General features: G+C 45.6%; 1 protein-coding gene across 2 annotated transcripts in view; it reads right to left on the bottom strand.

The window, feature by feature from the left end:
* LOC138662520 (semaphorin-3F-like) overlaps nt 1-14,888 on the bottom strand; it is a 153,962-nt gene that overhangs the window by 15,654 nt on the left and 123,420 nt on the right. For both annotated transcript variants that reach the window (XM_069748253.1, XM_069748252.1), the window contains exons 10-17: nt 13,368-13,437; nt 12,983-13,127; nt 9,925-10,147; nt 9,739-9,827; nt 3,111-3,152; nt 2,796-2,959; nt 1,781-1,848; nt 1,532-1,665 (exon numbers count right to left, since the gene is read on the bottom strand). In XM_069748253.1, the coding sequence (XP_069604354.1) occupies nt 1,532-1,665; nt 1,781-1,848; nt 2,796-2,959; nt 3,111-3,152; nt 9,739-9,827; nt 9,925-10,147; nt 12,983-13,127; nt 13,368-13,437 (935 nt within the window). The remainder of the gene's footprint in view (nt 1-1,531; nt 1,666-1,780; nt 1,849-2,795; nt 2,960-3,110; nt 3,153-9,738; nt 9,828-9,924; nt 10,148-12,982; nt 13,128-13,367; nt 13,438-14,888) is intronic.

The raw sequence follows: 14,888 nt of genomic DNA, 5'->3' as shown, positions 1-14,888 counted from the left end.
AATGTTCTATCCAGAAACTCATGAACAATGGTGGCGTAGTGTGGAGGAGCGCCGTCCTGTTGAAAGATGACACCTTCTGGAAATTGTGGCACTGCATACAATTCCAACATATCAAGATACGCGTTTGCCGTCACAGACCATCCGCGAAAAAAAATGGGTCTATCACCTTATCATGCATCAGGCCACACCACACGTTCACTTTAGGGGTGTTACGTTCGTACTCAACGTAGGCATGAGGATGTTCAGCAGCCCATATTCGGACATTATGGTGATGAACATGTCCACCGATATGGAAGGTCGCCTCATCGCTAAACACAATCTTCTGCAAAAATCTTGCATCATTGTCGATCTCATGAAGCATATCTGTAGCAAACGCGCATCGTTTGGGTTTTTCCGCCCGTTTGATAGCGTGCAACAGCCTTAATTTGTACCCCGTAACACAGAGACGTTTCTTTAACACCTTATGAACTGTAGTCTTGCTTAGGTGTAATTGTTGAGCACACACACGCACAGATTTTTTATGGCTCCTTAGGTAGCTATCATGTATAGCCTCTACAGACTCGTCACTGACTGATGGCCTACCAGAACGGGGTTTCTCCACCAAACTTCCGGTTTCCTTCAACTGCTTATCCCACCGAGTAACGTTATTCCTATGTGGTGGCACTTCGTTATAAACGCACCGATATTCACGTGGCACTTTGGTCACGGATTTGAATTTAGCGAGCCACAGAACACACTGAACTTTCCTCTGTACTGTCCACATCTCAACTGGCATGGAAACCCACACAGCTGGCATAAGCTTGTGGTTACATGATGTCACAGACCTGGCAGTGTATTAATCAGAGTTCAGTTTATCAGGGGTTAATCTGACTGGGGGCTCAGAAACAGCTTAAATGAGTTTGTTTTGTTTGATTGGTTTTTGTTATCTCTCTTCAAGAACAGGTCTGATATGATTGGGCCAGAGAAAGGGCGCCAAAATATAAAATGTAAAAGAACCTGAAGACCCACCTCTTCCGACAAGCCTACTACCTGCAGTAACCACCGATCGACCAAACCGCTGCACGGCCAGCTCTACCCTACCTACTGTATCCTCACCCATCCCTTGTAGATTGTGAGCCCTCGCGGGCAGGGTCCTCTCTCCTCCTGTACCAGTTGTGACTTGTATTGTTCAAGATTATTGTACTTGTTTTATTATGTATACCCCTCCTCACATGTAAAGCGCCATGGAATAAATGGCGCTATAATAATAAATAATAATAAACTATAAATAAATCCTGTGACTGGTCAAAAGTGCACCATGACTTTACGGACACACTGTATTTCTAAAGCAATTAATACCCGTTTGGTTATTACTAACACCAGAGCCATAATGGCTGCTGTAACCTTTATGTTCAGTCTCTGCTACTGGGAAGGAAAGTCTTCACATGGGCTGGTAGTGTACAAAAATGCATGCATTATCACAGGCTATCATGTTCTTACCACCTTATATATACTAATAAAAATGATTTTCAGAAGGTACTGATCCTGTTACCTCTTTTCGATGCTGGGTCCCGTCTCTTTGCAGTAACCATGTGACGCTTTCAAGTGGTGAGTTTGTGTCACATTGAAGAAATACAGTCCCTCCTTCAACTCCGATCTGCATTTTCTCAGAGACTCCTCGATCCACTGTAATCCAAGCACATTAGTCAGATTTTATGGAGCCATTTAGCCACAAAAAAAAAAAAAAAACACAAATCAAAACAGCTTTGGGGAAATGGCTTCACTGTAACTCAGACCATACCTTGCATGTTGTACCCTCTGCACTGTCTCATGGGGTCACCGTGTTTCACATCCTGACGCCGATTCCGCCTGCAAGTAACAAGGTGCTGGTAATGGCCTGACAGTGAGGCTATGTGCACACGTTCAGGATTTCTTGCAGAAATTTCCTGAGCATAACAGGACATTTTCTGCAGGAAATCCGCATGCGTTTTTACCGCGTTATCTTTTTGTAGATTTTTACAGAGGTTCCCAATGCAATAACATAGTGGGAAATCTGCAAAATTAATGAACATGCTGCGTTTTTTTTTTTTTTCACGGAACAAAACGTATCATGTGCACAAAAATTGCGGAATGCATTCTAAATGATGGGATGCATAATGTATGCGTTTTTCGCGTTTTTATAGCAAAAAAACGTGAAAAATCTGCAACGTGTGCACACAGCCTAATTGTGAGGTTTCCTTGGTACAGTTCATAAATGTATCATTCCCTATCCCCAGTGTCAAAAGTCACACATTTTGTGTAATCCATATTTGTGAATAGTTTTTCTTAAAATTGGGTGTGACTTAATGGTGTACCGCGGTGCTTCATAAGACAACCGATTTACTATCATTAAATAATAGAGATTTCATTTTCTAATGCACATACAGCCCAAGCATTAATTCATTTGGTGCATATTTTTCCAGGGGACCTTTTGTGTAAGTCAGGCATAAGAAACACCAGTCACAATAAAGCTCCCCAATAAGTTGCAACATTTAGAGTTAGTTAGAAACCTTCATAAGGGATAATGCAAGTGGATAAGCCCCAAATTGTGCAGTGATCATGAAGCTGTAGTTTTGGGGAATCCACCTCTATAAGAGAAGAAGAAGCTGGTCTATATATGCCACGCAGCGACGTGCTCGGGTGCCAGTACTTATTAAGATAGGAAGACCCTTTTTACTAGAGCTGGCAGACCTTCTGCTGGTGGAGGTAATGGCAGTCCTAGCCACATGCTGTCACTTGTGAGAATATCCCTATGAGACGTGTTCAGTGTAACTCACCTCACCGGCGTTGGGGTGTAACGTGCACAAGCATTGGAGTTTCCATCCCAAGCACAGTAGGGATCCCTGGAGAGACAGCAGTCTGCACACGTCTTGCCATAGACCGCACAGCGATGGAGAGAGAGTTGTGTCACTCCCACATCTGAAGAGACATACAACTGATGCTACAGTGGAAGAGAAATGAAAAGTGATGCATGTTACCGTGCTATACACACATCACAAGATGTATTCACAATAGCAGGCGAGATGGTCTCCAATTGTCTACATAAGCGAGTCAGATACAGACACAATGAAAATGATAAATAAGACGCTTACCCTCTTAGAAGAAATTTTGATATTTTTAATGGGAGACGGCACCTGTGTGGAGAAATACAAGAGAGCACTAACATTACTGACAAATGCTCATTGTGATAAATTGTACAAGATAACAGAAAGACAGATATTAAAGAGCATCAAATAGGGGCGTGGCCTAGCAGGAGATGTGAGAGGACGCTTGCCGGACCTCTCCCGCTGCCCGAACGGAGATTTAAGTGATTCTGAAGGCGCCGCCGAACGCCAAACACCGGAGGAGCAGCTCCTGAGTGGCCGGGGAGCAGGGAGAGCGAAAAGCGCGCTGCAGGAGCCGGGGGAAAATGACGCGCAAAAGGCAGAAAGAAGCCGGGGTGGCCGGCTGCACGCGCTCCCAAGATGGCGCCGACAGCGCAGCGGAGGAGGCGGCAAAGGCAGGCGCTGCTTACCAGAAGCGGCTAGAAATACTAGCAAAGCTGGAGCAGTTTGCCAGAACAGAGGAGGCAGGACGGATGATGCAAGGAGCTGAAGGAGAGGTGACAGGAGGAGCAGTGGACTCAGTGGAGCAGACGGGTGAGCAGGCTGGGGCACAGAGGGAGGTGGTGGAGAGCGAATCCTGCATAGCACCCACCATAACACCAGCCATAAGCAATGCCCCACTAGATAAGGGGGCTGGGCTGGCCCTGGATTGTGCAGCACAGCTGGGAACTGTATGTATTGATGAGGCTGCGGAGCCGACCCTGAGGGACATTTTCTCTGCTATATTGTCTTGCAAGACTGCTTTAACAACCCTAACTGCTCAGGTGGATGGCCTGAAGGGGGAGGTCTCCTCGTTTCGCTCAGCCATGCACAAAATGGAGGGGAGAGTTGAACTGTTAGAGGAACGTGTAGGGGGAGCGGAGGACCAAATTGCCGAAATGACTAAAAGGGAGAAAAAATACATCCAGCGCATTTCAGAGTTGGAGCTTAAAACTGACGATCTGGAGAACCGCTCACGTAGGAATAACTTGAGAATTGTTGGTGTGCCTGAAAAGGCAGAAGGAAACAACCCCACGGAATTTATTGAAACATGGTTGAAAACTAAGGTGGGAGGAGATAGTCTCACTAAGTTATTCGCGGTTGAAAGAGCGCACAGGGTGCCGTCCAGACCTTTGCCCCCTGGATCCCCTCCAAGGACCTTTCTGGCTAAAATCCTGAATTATAGAGACCGAGATATTCTGATGAGGAAGGCCAGGAATATGGAGGAATTAACCATCGATGGAAATCGAGTATCCATCTATCCTGACTATTCCACAATTGTGCAGAGGCTTAGGATGAAGTTTGGAGAGACTAAAAGACGTCTGCGTGAACTGGGCCTGGCTTATTCTATGCTGTATCCGGCAAAACTACGCGTGGTGGCTATGGATAAGGTCCACTTTTTCCAGAGCCCTGAGGAAGTGTCACACTGGTTGGATCTGAACGCGAAGCGTATTGAAGCGGAAGGGAACCGCTGAGGAGGATCAGGAGTGATTTTCTGTCTAAAGTGTTCATCTGACAGAATTAACTGAGCTACGGGTTCACTGTGACAGAATACTGGAGTAACTTGTTTTGAAGGACTAGTGCGCTTTGGTTGTGTTCGGCGGCGCAACTGTTTTTACATTATGTTTCAGATGGGCGGGGGGAGGGGAACGACTGTTGAACAGTGGGAAATTTATTGTGGGTGAGTGTCGGATTCTAAGTCACTGGTAGGAGTGTTAGTACGTTCCCCTTTTTCTCATATAGAGAGGGAGTAGGAGTTTTGTGAGGGAGGAGGTTATTGAGGGAGGGAGAGGTAAAGTTTAGGTTAATTTGTAATAATGAGGGATGGGGGGGAGGTTTGGGGGGGGAGGGGTCAGTTTAGGGGAGGGGGGAAGAAGATCAAAGGATGGGAGAAGAATATTTTCATTGTTTGGCAATATGATGGGAGATAAAGTTAAAATTTTGAGCTGGAACATTAGAGGTCTATCAAACAATACAAAGCGTACGGCGATTTTGCAATATATCTTGAAACAGAGGCCCTCGCTGATATGCCTTCAGGAAACCCATTTAGTAAAAGAAAAAGTGGATATACTGCATAAAAGATGGGTGAGGAGGGCGTACCATGCGACGTTCTCGAACTATGCTAGAGGGGTGTCGATTCTGGTGCACACGAACGTACCGTTTGAGGAGGTGGAGGTGACGATAGACAGTGATGGACAATATGTATTCCTAGTGTGTAAAGTATTCGCTAAACTGATATGTGTAGTGTCGGTATATATTCCTCCACCGTACTCGGGGAAAAAACTGCAGGAAATTCTTAATATAGCCGGTAGATGGGGAGGAGTTCCTTTGCTTATATTGGGAGATGTCAATAACATTATTAACGATCACTGGGATAAGGGTCAACACGCACAGCTGAGGGCGGAAGGGAATGAGACAGCGTTTGGTAGTTATTTGAAAGAAGTAGCATGGAGGGATCTGTGGAGAGTCCGTAACACTGACACGTACTGCTTTTCCTGCTATTCGGCGACATATGGCTCGTTGTCTCGCATCGATTTGGCCCTGGGCAATGAAGGAATGGACGGGCTAGTGGAGGAGGTGGCATATATGGCTAGGGTAGTCTCGGACCATAGTCCGCTTGTGGTAACACTGAAAATTGAAAGCCAGGGGGAGATAGCTAAGCGGGGGTGGAAAATTAACCCTTTCTGGTTGCAAATTCTGGATATGGGAAAGATAGGGGAGGAGCTGGAGGAGTTCTTTCAAATTAATAAAGGTAGTGCAGCGAAATATGTGGTGTGGGATACCATGAAGGCATTCTTGAGGGGGATATTATTTAGAGAGATATCTAGGCACAAAACACGAACAAGGGAATCTGATAAAGCGATAATGGAAGAATTGAAGGTAGCGGAGGCTGCATTGAATGATCTGCGCTCACAGGACACCATAAAACGTATGAAGAAGGCTCAGGAGGAGGTGAATAAGTTACACTTACGTAGAGCAGAAAGGACAAGGAATTTCCAAAGAGAGGCATTTTATGCGGAGGGAGAGAAAGTGGGGCATCTGCTGTCGGTGGTGGCATCGGCGCAAAGGGAATCGGCACATGTACATGCCCTAGAATTGGAAAATGGCAGTATTGTTACACAGGGGGCCCAAATTATGGAAGGATTTAAGGGTTTTTACAGCAAACTATATACATCACGATTGGAACAGGGAGAAGAAGAAATTGACAGGTTTTTAGAGGTGGCAGACTTGCCTAGAATAGAGACAGAGGATAGAGACTGGTTGGATAGGCCGTTTACGGTGGAGGAATTGGAGGGGGCCTTGAGGTCCATGGCGGGAGGGAAGGCGCCGGGGGCGGACGGCATTCCTGTCGAACTATACGGCAACTTTGCTGAGGAGCTGATGGCTCAGTTGTTGGAGGTCTTTGAGGAGTCACTGGAGAGGGGTATATTGCCTGATTCCATGAGGGAGGCCATTATTGTGGTCATCCCCAAACCAGACAAGAACCCAAGATTGCCGGAGTCATATAGGCCGATATCACTCCTAACGACAGATGTCAAGATTCTGGCTAAGGCCCTGGCGAACAGGCTGACCCGGGTGATAGAAAAAGTGGTTCATTTGGACCAATCAGGCTTTATGCCTAATAAATCAACTGCCATTAACTTGAGAAGGCTATTTCTTAATATGCAAATACCGGCTGATAATGCTGGCAAGAGAGTGGTGGTTTCCCTCGATGCACACAAGGCCTTTGATAGTATAGAATGGCAATACCTGTGGTCGGTGCTGAGTCGTTGTGGGTTTGGGCCAGTCTTTGTGTCATGGGTGAGACTCCTATACTCCTCTCCGGTGGCCAAAATCAGGGTGAACAATATGATGTCAGACAGCTTTCAGCTTTTTAGAGGTACAAGGCAGGGGTGCCCGTTGTCCCCGCTGCTATTTGCTTTGGCGGTGGAACCACTGGCAGCGACTATCAGACGGTCTCAAATGGTGACAGGGTTTTTATATGGGAAGATGGAGGAAAAAATCGCCTTATATGCAGATGACATACTGCTTTTCCTTGAGAGCTCTGGGGAACCACTAAGAAATGTAATAGCATTAATCGAGAGATTTGGGCAAATTTCAGGGCTAGTTATTAATTGGGACAAATCGAGTGTTATGCAGATAGATAGAGAAGTGGATTGTACAAGGGAGGTGGAAGAAGATACAAAATTAAGGGTGGTCACTCAGTTTAAATATTTGGGGATTCAGGTAACTCTTCCCTTAACTAGATTTGAGGAACTTAATCTCGAGCCTTTAGTAACTAAGATACGCACTAAGATCTCAGCTTGGAGTAAGCTAAATTTGTCAGTGGTAGGAAGAGTAAATCTCCTTAAGATGGTGGTGATGCCTCAGATCTTGTATGTCCTACATAATTCTCCGGTATGGATCCCGATGAGAACATTCCGTAAGCTGAAATCGATGTTTGGAGAGTTGGTGTGGGGAAAGAAGAGCCCGAGGATTAGGCAGGAGACTTTGCAGAGACCCAAAGATGAGGGGGGGCTTGCGTTACCCAACCCATGGTTATACTTTCTGGCTGCACAGAGCCAACATCTTAGGGGATGGGGGAAAGGGTTAGTGGAAGAAATGGGTCACAGTAGTCTGGTGCATATTAGCGGGGTATGGCCCTTGAGTTTGGGTCTGGAATCAGGACTATTTAGGAAATTGGGGAACGGCTTTCCCACCATGAATTTAATTCATAGAGTATGGCAGATGCTGAAGCGTATTAGGGGAATTGGGGGCTTCACGGAATTTTCACCTATCTGGGATAACTCATCTCTTCAAGAATTTAACCATATGGAAGGAATGGGAGAATGGAGAGAAAAGGGTATTAGGCTATTAGGACAATTGATTCACAGTGGGAGTCTTAGATCTTATGATGCGCTTCGGCAGGAATTTCAGTTTCCGGGATTAAAATGGTATCAATATAGGAGAGTTCAGCACGCTTTTCAGGCACAGAGGAAGAGGGGGCCCATAGTGGTTCAGAAAGATCTCATGTTAGACTGTATTCTAAATAACAATGGAACAAAGGGGGCTATATCGGAAGTATATGGGGATTTACTACACACATTCTTGGAGAATTACCCGATTAAAGCTAGAGGAAAATGGGAGGCCGAACTGGGGGAAATAGACGATGACAAATGGGGGTCTATTCTGGAATACATACCTAAATTGTCAATGAGTGAGCCTGGGAGGCTCTCGCAATTGTATGTGGTTAATAGGGTCTATAGGACACCCGACTTGTTGTTCAAAGCCGGAGTGAGATTGGATTCTGAGTGCCCTAGGTGCACTCAGACTGAGGCGGGTATGCTCCACATGTTGTGGGTGTGCCCCAGGCTCTTTTCATATTGGGTAGCAGTGTTGAACCAAATTGGAGTGCTTTATGGATGTGCGATTCCCAGGGATCCAGTGGTTTGTATACTTGGGTATGTGGAGGAGTTGTCGGCCGATGAAACTGCCAAAATGGCAATAGCTAGATTGCTCTTCGTTGCAAGGAAAGTGATTGCGAGATACTGGATTAGGGAGGAACCTCCAACCAGACGAGAATTTACCGCACAGGTGAATCATATTGTCCAGCTCGAAAAAAGCATTTATACCAAGAGGAATAGGATGGGGTTTTTTCAAAAGCTATGGCAGCCATGGCTAAATGGGAATGATTAAGAGGTTGTGGTAAATAATGTTAATAATACAATTTGTCTGTAATAAAAATGATCTTCTTGGGGAGGAGGGGGGGAAGTTGGGGTTGGTTATCTGAAGGAGGGAGGGGGGAGAAGGGGTATATTTTCTTGTTAAAATGAAAAACACAAATGCACTTTGTTGTATGAATAGATAACATTTATTATGTTCAATAAAAATTTATCTGATAAAAAAAAAAAAAAGAGCATCAAATATTTAGGAGCCAAAAAGTCAGGGCTGATCATAATCACAGGCAGAGACTGATGCGGGGGGGGGGGGGGGGGGGGTGAGCGACATACAGGCACATTACCTGTGTCCTGCCAGCACATCACCGGTGGTAATTACATGGCGCCATTTAACCACTTTGATGCCCTAGCGGAATAGTGACCTCTGCAACCAAGTGTTGGAATGGCAGGGATTGAGGGTGAGTCCCGGCCATTATGGCTGCGGATGATGTGGTCTCAGCTCTTGAACAGTATGTATACTGCACATTACACCTAATAGACAGTGCATATGCCATATATGTAGAGCAGATGAGGACAAAGGCTTTTCCCTTAATTACAGCTCCATGCTCTGTCCAGCACTTGGCTATTTCCATCATTCCAGTGGCCAGAAAATGAAGCGGTGATCACACATGTACACCCCCTTTCATTGAGGATGCTCAAGAAACCCGCTGTAGTGATTGTGGTCCCAACAGTGAGACCACCAGCAATCATACACTTGATTATGGGAAATTTACATCACGCAAAACAGAAATTGAAGTAAATTACAAAGATTTGCTGTACAGATAACTAAAGATGGGGCTTCACATTAACAGTTGAGAGTTCCAGGAAACTGTCTTTCTTTGCTTGCGTGTTAAAGGAGAACTCCATTTAAAAGGTTACTTTTCCCACCACTATCACATTTGGACTGTGTATAGAAGTCCCATAATAAATGTAGGTCTTACTCGAAAAACTTCCACTTCTTCAAGTGTGATACCTTCTGTCTCATCAGGACCCTTAGGCAGAATCATCACCTTCTGCACTGTACCACGATCTGTAGATAGTAGGAGACAGGACGTAGATGATGAGCGACACTAAGGTCATCTGTGACACCACCGATAATAATGTATATATCATGCGATTTTACTTACCTGTGCCCAAAAACAGAACGGTGTATTCCCCATCAGCAGCAGGAACAGTGTCTACAGCAATACTGGTGTATGTGTAAGAAGCGTCTGAGAGTAACAGGAGGGGCCTCCGGTTGACAGGATACACTGAGGTGTACATGAGGGGGTGCGTGCGTACAAATCTCAGCACATCCTCCCCAAAAAGCTTACTGGAGTGAACGCCGGTAACAGAGAATCCACCTGCACACTGCAAAATAGATTACTATAAAATATAGCACTGAAAACTTAGTATAGAAATCCTAAAAATTACTTCAGGGGTAACTAACATTTACCATGGGTATTTGCATTATGGCATGCGCCAAGGACCACTGTAACCAAATAGCCACTTTCTCCATAGAAATTACTAGGTGAACCGTATTTGTAGCAGCACCCCTTCATCCAATTCTGTGGTGAAAACAGAGTGAATTAGGGAATGGGGATCCCATGGATATGCCATAAATGCTGAAGGTAGGAATAGTCCTAAAGGGCTAATCTCATCTGTATACAGAGACAGATCACTAGGATGTGCCATCACTTTACAATCATTTGTGGTTCAACCTTGGGTACTCTCACACCAATCTTGAGAGTAAGGCTACTTTCACACTAGCGTCAGCTCGTCGCAGTGCATCGGGCCGACGTACCGACGCATCCTGTGACAACGCAGCACAACGCATCTGCTGCCCCATTGTAAGGTCCGGGGAGGAGGGAGCGGAGTTCCGGCCGCGCATGCGCGGTCGGAAATGGCGGATACGGTGCACAAAAAAAAACGTTGCAAGCAACGTTTTTTTGTCCCGAGGTCCGCCACAACACGACGCAACCGTCGCACGACGGTTGCGACGTGTGGCAATGCGTTGCTAATGTTAGTCTATGGTGAAAAAACGCATCCTGCAGACAACTTTGCAGGATGCATTTTTTCTCAAAAATGACGCATTGCGACGTGCGTCGTACGACGCTAGTGTGAAAGTAGCCTAAAAGAGCTGCAGAACTGATTGAACACAATATCCCCCTTCCTTCCAGAGCCGGGTGGCGGTGAGCGCTGCTGCGCAGGTAACTGCTGCTCTGTACTATGCACTTTCATATGGATGTGCTACAGTTGTCTGCATAGCAAGAGGCCGGGGAATACCGAGTATTAAAAGGAATACAGTGCATTCTCAGAATGAGTGAGGGTCCCAGTCCTTCACCCCATTCTCAGGATCAGTAAGGGTTCCAGTCCTGCTGCCCCATTCTCAGAATCAGTAACTGTCCCTTGTGGTGCAGCCCACATTTTTCTCAGTGTGGGTCCCAGTCATGCAGCCGCCATTATCCGAATCAGTGAGGGTCTCAGTTCTGTAGCCCACATTCACAGAATCATTGGGGGTCCCAGTCCTGTAGCCCCCATTCTCAGTGTCAGTGAGGTTCCCAGTCCTGCAGACCTCATTCTCAGAATCAGTGAGGGTCCCAGTTCTGTAGCCCCCATTCTCAGAATCGGTGAGAGTCTCAGTTCTGCTGCCCCCATTCTCAGTATCAGTGAATGTCCCTTGTGCAGAAGCCCATATTTTTCTCCGTGTCGGTGAGGGTTCCAGTCGTGCAGCCCCCATTCTCAGGATCAGTAAGTGTTACATTCCTGCAGCCCCCATTATCAGAATCAGTGAGGGTTTCCCTTCCATAGCCCGAATTCCCAAAATCAGTGAAGGTCCCAGTCCTGCTGCCCCCATTCTCAGTGTTGGTGAGGGTCGCAGTCCCACAGCTCCCATTCCCAGTGTCAGTGAGAGTCACAATCCTGTTTCAGTCCTGCTGCCCCATTCTCAGGATCAGTGAGGGACCCGCTGCCATCATTCTCCATGTCGGTGAATGTCCCAGTGTTGCAGCCCCCATTCCCAGAATCAGTGAGGGTCCCGCTCTTGTTGCCCCATTCTCAGTGTTGGTGAGGGTCCTATAGCCCCCATTGTGAGATTCATTGAGGGTCCCCGTGCTGCAGCCCCCATTCTCAGTGTCCGCGAAAATCCCAAAGGTTGGGCCACCAGTGATCATAAAGGGATGACCTATTTTACCAGTTTGTCATTTTCTTTATAACTCATAATTCTGGTGGATATTCAGGAGCCTGACTGTAATGACCTTATCCCAACGTTAATCTTTACCTTTTAAAATTGTTTTTTTTTTTTTTTTACTTAAATTAATTAATTTAATTAAAACAATGATTATTTTTTAATACAATGCAAACATGAATACAGAGCTTATAATCCCCTGCACAAAATTAATGCAATGGTCTAGTCAGTAGTTTAAAAATAAATTGCAAGTCGCTACCTGCAGGAGATAATTACCTGCTATTTATTATCCTCTATTCTTGCAATGTACATGCTTTGCAGCTCAGCCCCATCAGGACTAGACTGTGATCTGTGGCTACAATTTGGCTATTTACAGGGGAATGGGGGTAGTCTGAGACACACCTACTGCCTCACCATTGGTCAGGCTGCTCTCTCTCCTCCTGAAGGTGTGCCTGTGATTGGCTGCTGTGTATATGTCGGTGTATATGATGTCGGTGCCCGGAGGAATGTTTTATATTGCAGGAAGGGTTGAATGATTATTTACCAGGAAAACCCCTTTTAACTCTGTCCATGAAGAAGTTTTGCAGCTCTGTATCAGGCAGACGCACTGACCACAAATAACAAATAGTAAAAATTGATCAGCGAAAAAACTTAAACCTAATTAAACAAGATAAAAGAGTGTTCAATGGTAAGCAAATTATAAATTTGTATATTGCCCCAAATTATTCAACCCTCCTTATTTTTTTCATTGACTAGGAGGAGATAATTTTATTTTTCTTTAGTCATGGTGCACAATTTCTCTAATATGTTTGCAGGGGCTGCAGCGTTACTTTACAGTTGGGAATTTGTATTAGGATAATACGCTTCACCCCCTTCCTCATCGTGTTAGTGCAGGTTCATGAAAACTGAACCTTTTTTTTATCACAAGTAATCACCAACATCACATTAACGCCCTTGGTGCACTTATTACTGAATTCATTGTGTCACTTAAACTCTCATAGTGTCATAACGTATCTCACCGCTCCAGGTCGGGGATAGGGTGTTTTCCCTGTATACGCCGTCATCTGGTACCCATGTCCCTCCTTGTGTGCGAATGGCCCATTAAACACTGCACGGACGTCAGCAAGAGAGAACACACAGACGGCAGAGCCCCGGAACACGGAACTAAGAGACGCACAGAGACAGATACATTAGGAAACACACAGCAGGGTGACTAAAGATATCACACACCGGGGCAACAAAACAGCTGTGTACCATGCAAAGGAGGACAAGGCGTACCAGTACTGGCCTAGTGCAAACTGGTCTTCATGCAGGGCAAGCATACTATGATGTAGGAACAATATGCGACACAAACAGTATATAAAGTCACATAGGAGAGAAAGGACAGAAAATCTTTGCTCTTACCCTAATGTGGTGAACACTCCATATATTAGGGGGTTCTGCTTGTCCTGAGTCTGCTGGATGAAAATATCCCCTGTAACAATACAAAATGACACATGAATGGATAAAAAATATCACCAGTTTGTATTCTTAATCTTGCAGGTAATCGGACTATAAATACATTTTGGGACACTGAGGTAGAGTCACGGCTTGTTAGCTAGGGAAGACTCCAATGTAACATCCATAAGGAGTCTATGGACAAAGGCTCTACTGATGGTGCAATCCTTCAAAGTTGGGAGTGTTACCTAAAAACATAGGTCACCACCTAGTTATACTACAACACACTTTTAACATAGAGATCATCTCTGTATTTCTCTTTCTAAGTAATTCAGCATTTTTTATTCCCGTTTCCTTTGGATGTATGACATACAGCTCTGGCAAAAATTAAGAGACCATCACATCAAAGCCCTGTCATGGGCAGACCAATCTCCAGACTTGAATCCCATTGAAAACCTCTGGAATGTAATCAAGAGGATGATGGATAGTCACAAGCCATCAAAGAAGAACTGCTTAAATTTTTGCGCCAGAAGCAGTGTGAAAGACTGGTGGAAAGCATGCCAAGACGCATGAAAGAGGTCATTAAAAATCATGGTTATTCCACAAAATAGGGATTTTTGTGTACTCACCGTAAAATCCTTTTCTCCGAGCCACTCATTCGGAGACAAAGGACCGTGGGTGTATACTGCTGACACTAGGAGGCTGACACTGAGTAAATACAAAAAAGGGTTAGCTCCTACTCTGCAGTATACACCACCCACTAGCTCTGGATAGAACCAGTTCAGTGACCAAGCAGTAGGAGAATAACAAAAATTAACTGTAGGTACAACATGTCAAAACTATAACACTCATCATAGGCAACAGGCCAAAAGGGTGGGTGTTGTGTTCCCAAAGAGTGGATCGGAGAAAAGGATTTTATGATGAGTACACAAAAAGCCCTATTTCTCCTTCGCCACACTGGGGGACACAGGACCGTGGGACGTCCCAAAGCTGTCCCTGGGTGGAAAGTAACAACACAACAGAGTAAACTCCCGAAACCTGCTATCTAAAGATGCGCTACCGCTGCCTGCAAGATACATCTACCCAGGCTCGCGTCTGCAGATGCCTGAGTATGGACATCATAATGCTTTGAGAAACTGTGCAGGCTACACTAGTTTGCTGCTTTGAAAACCTGCTCCGCAGACGCTTGATGCCGAATGGCCCACGAAGCGCCTAACGACCAAGTGGAGTGTGCCTTGATCCCCGCTGGAATCGGCTTGCCTCTGACGCGGTAAGCTTCTTGAATAGTCGACCGAATCCATTTGGCTATTGTCGGCTATTGTAGAAGCGGTCAATCCCTTCCAGTGTCCCGCTGGGAACATGAACAGGGCATCTGTCTGGCAAAAAGGTGCCGTCCTCTTTGAGGGAACTCGGCGCTAGACCCAAGACCAGACTGGACTGAAGAAATTCCAGAATGGTGGGAATGTTGAAACTGAGAGGAGGAAGACC

The sequence above is a fragment of the Ranitomeya imitator genome, chromosome 2 (genome assembly GCF_032444005.1).
Source record: "Ranitomeya imitator isolate aRanImi1 chromosome 2, aRanImi1.pri, whole genome shotgun sequence".
Lineage (NCBI taxonomy): Eukaryota > Metazoa > Chordata > Amphibia > Anura > Dendrobatidae > Ranitomeya > Ranitomeya imitator.
This window is presented reverse-complemented; position numbering and strand designations above follow the sequence as displayed.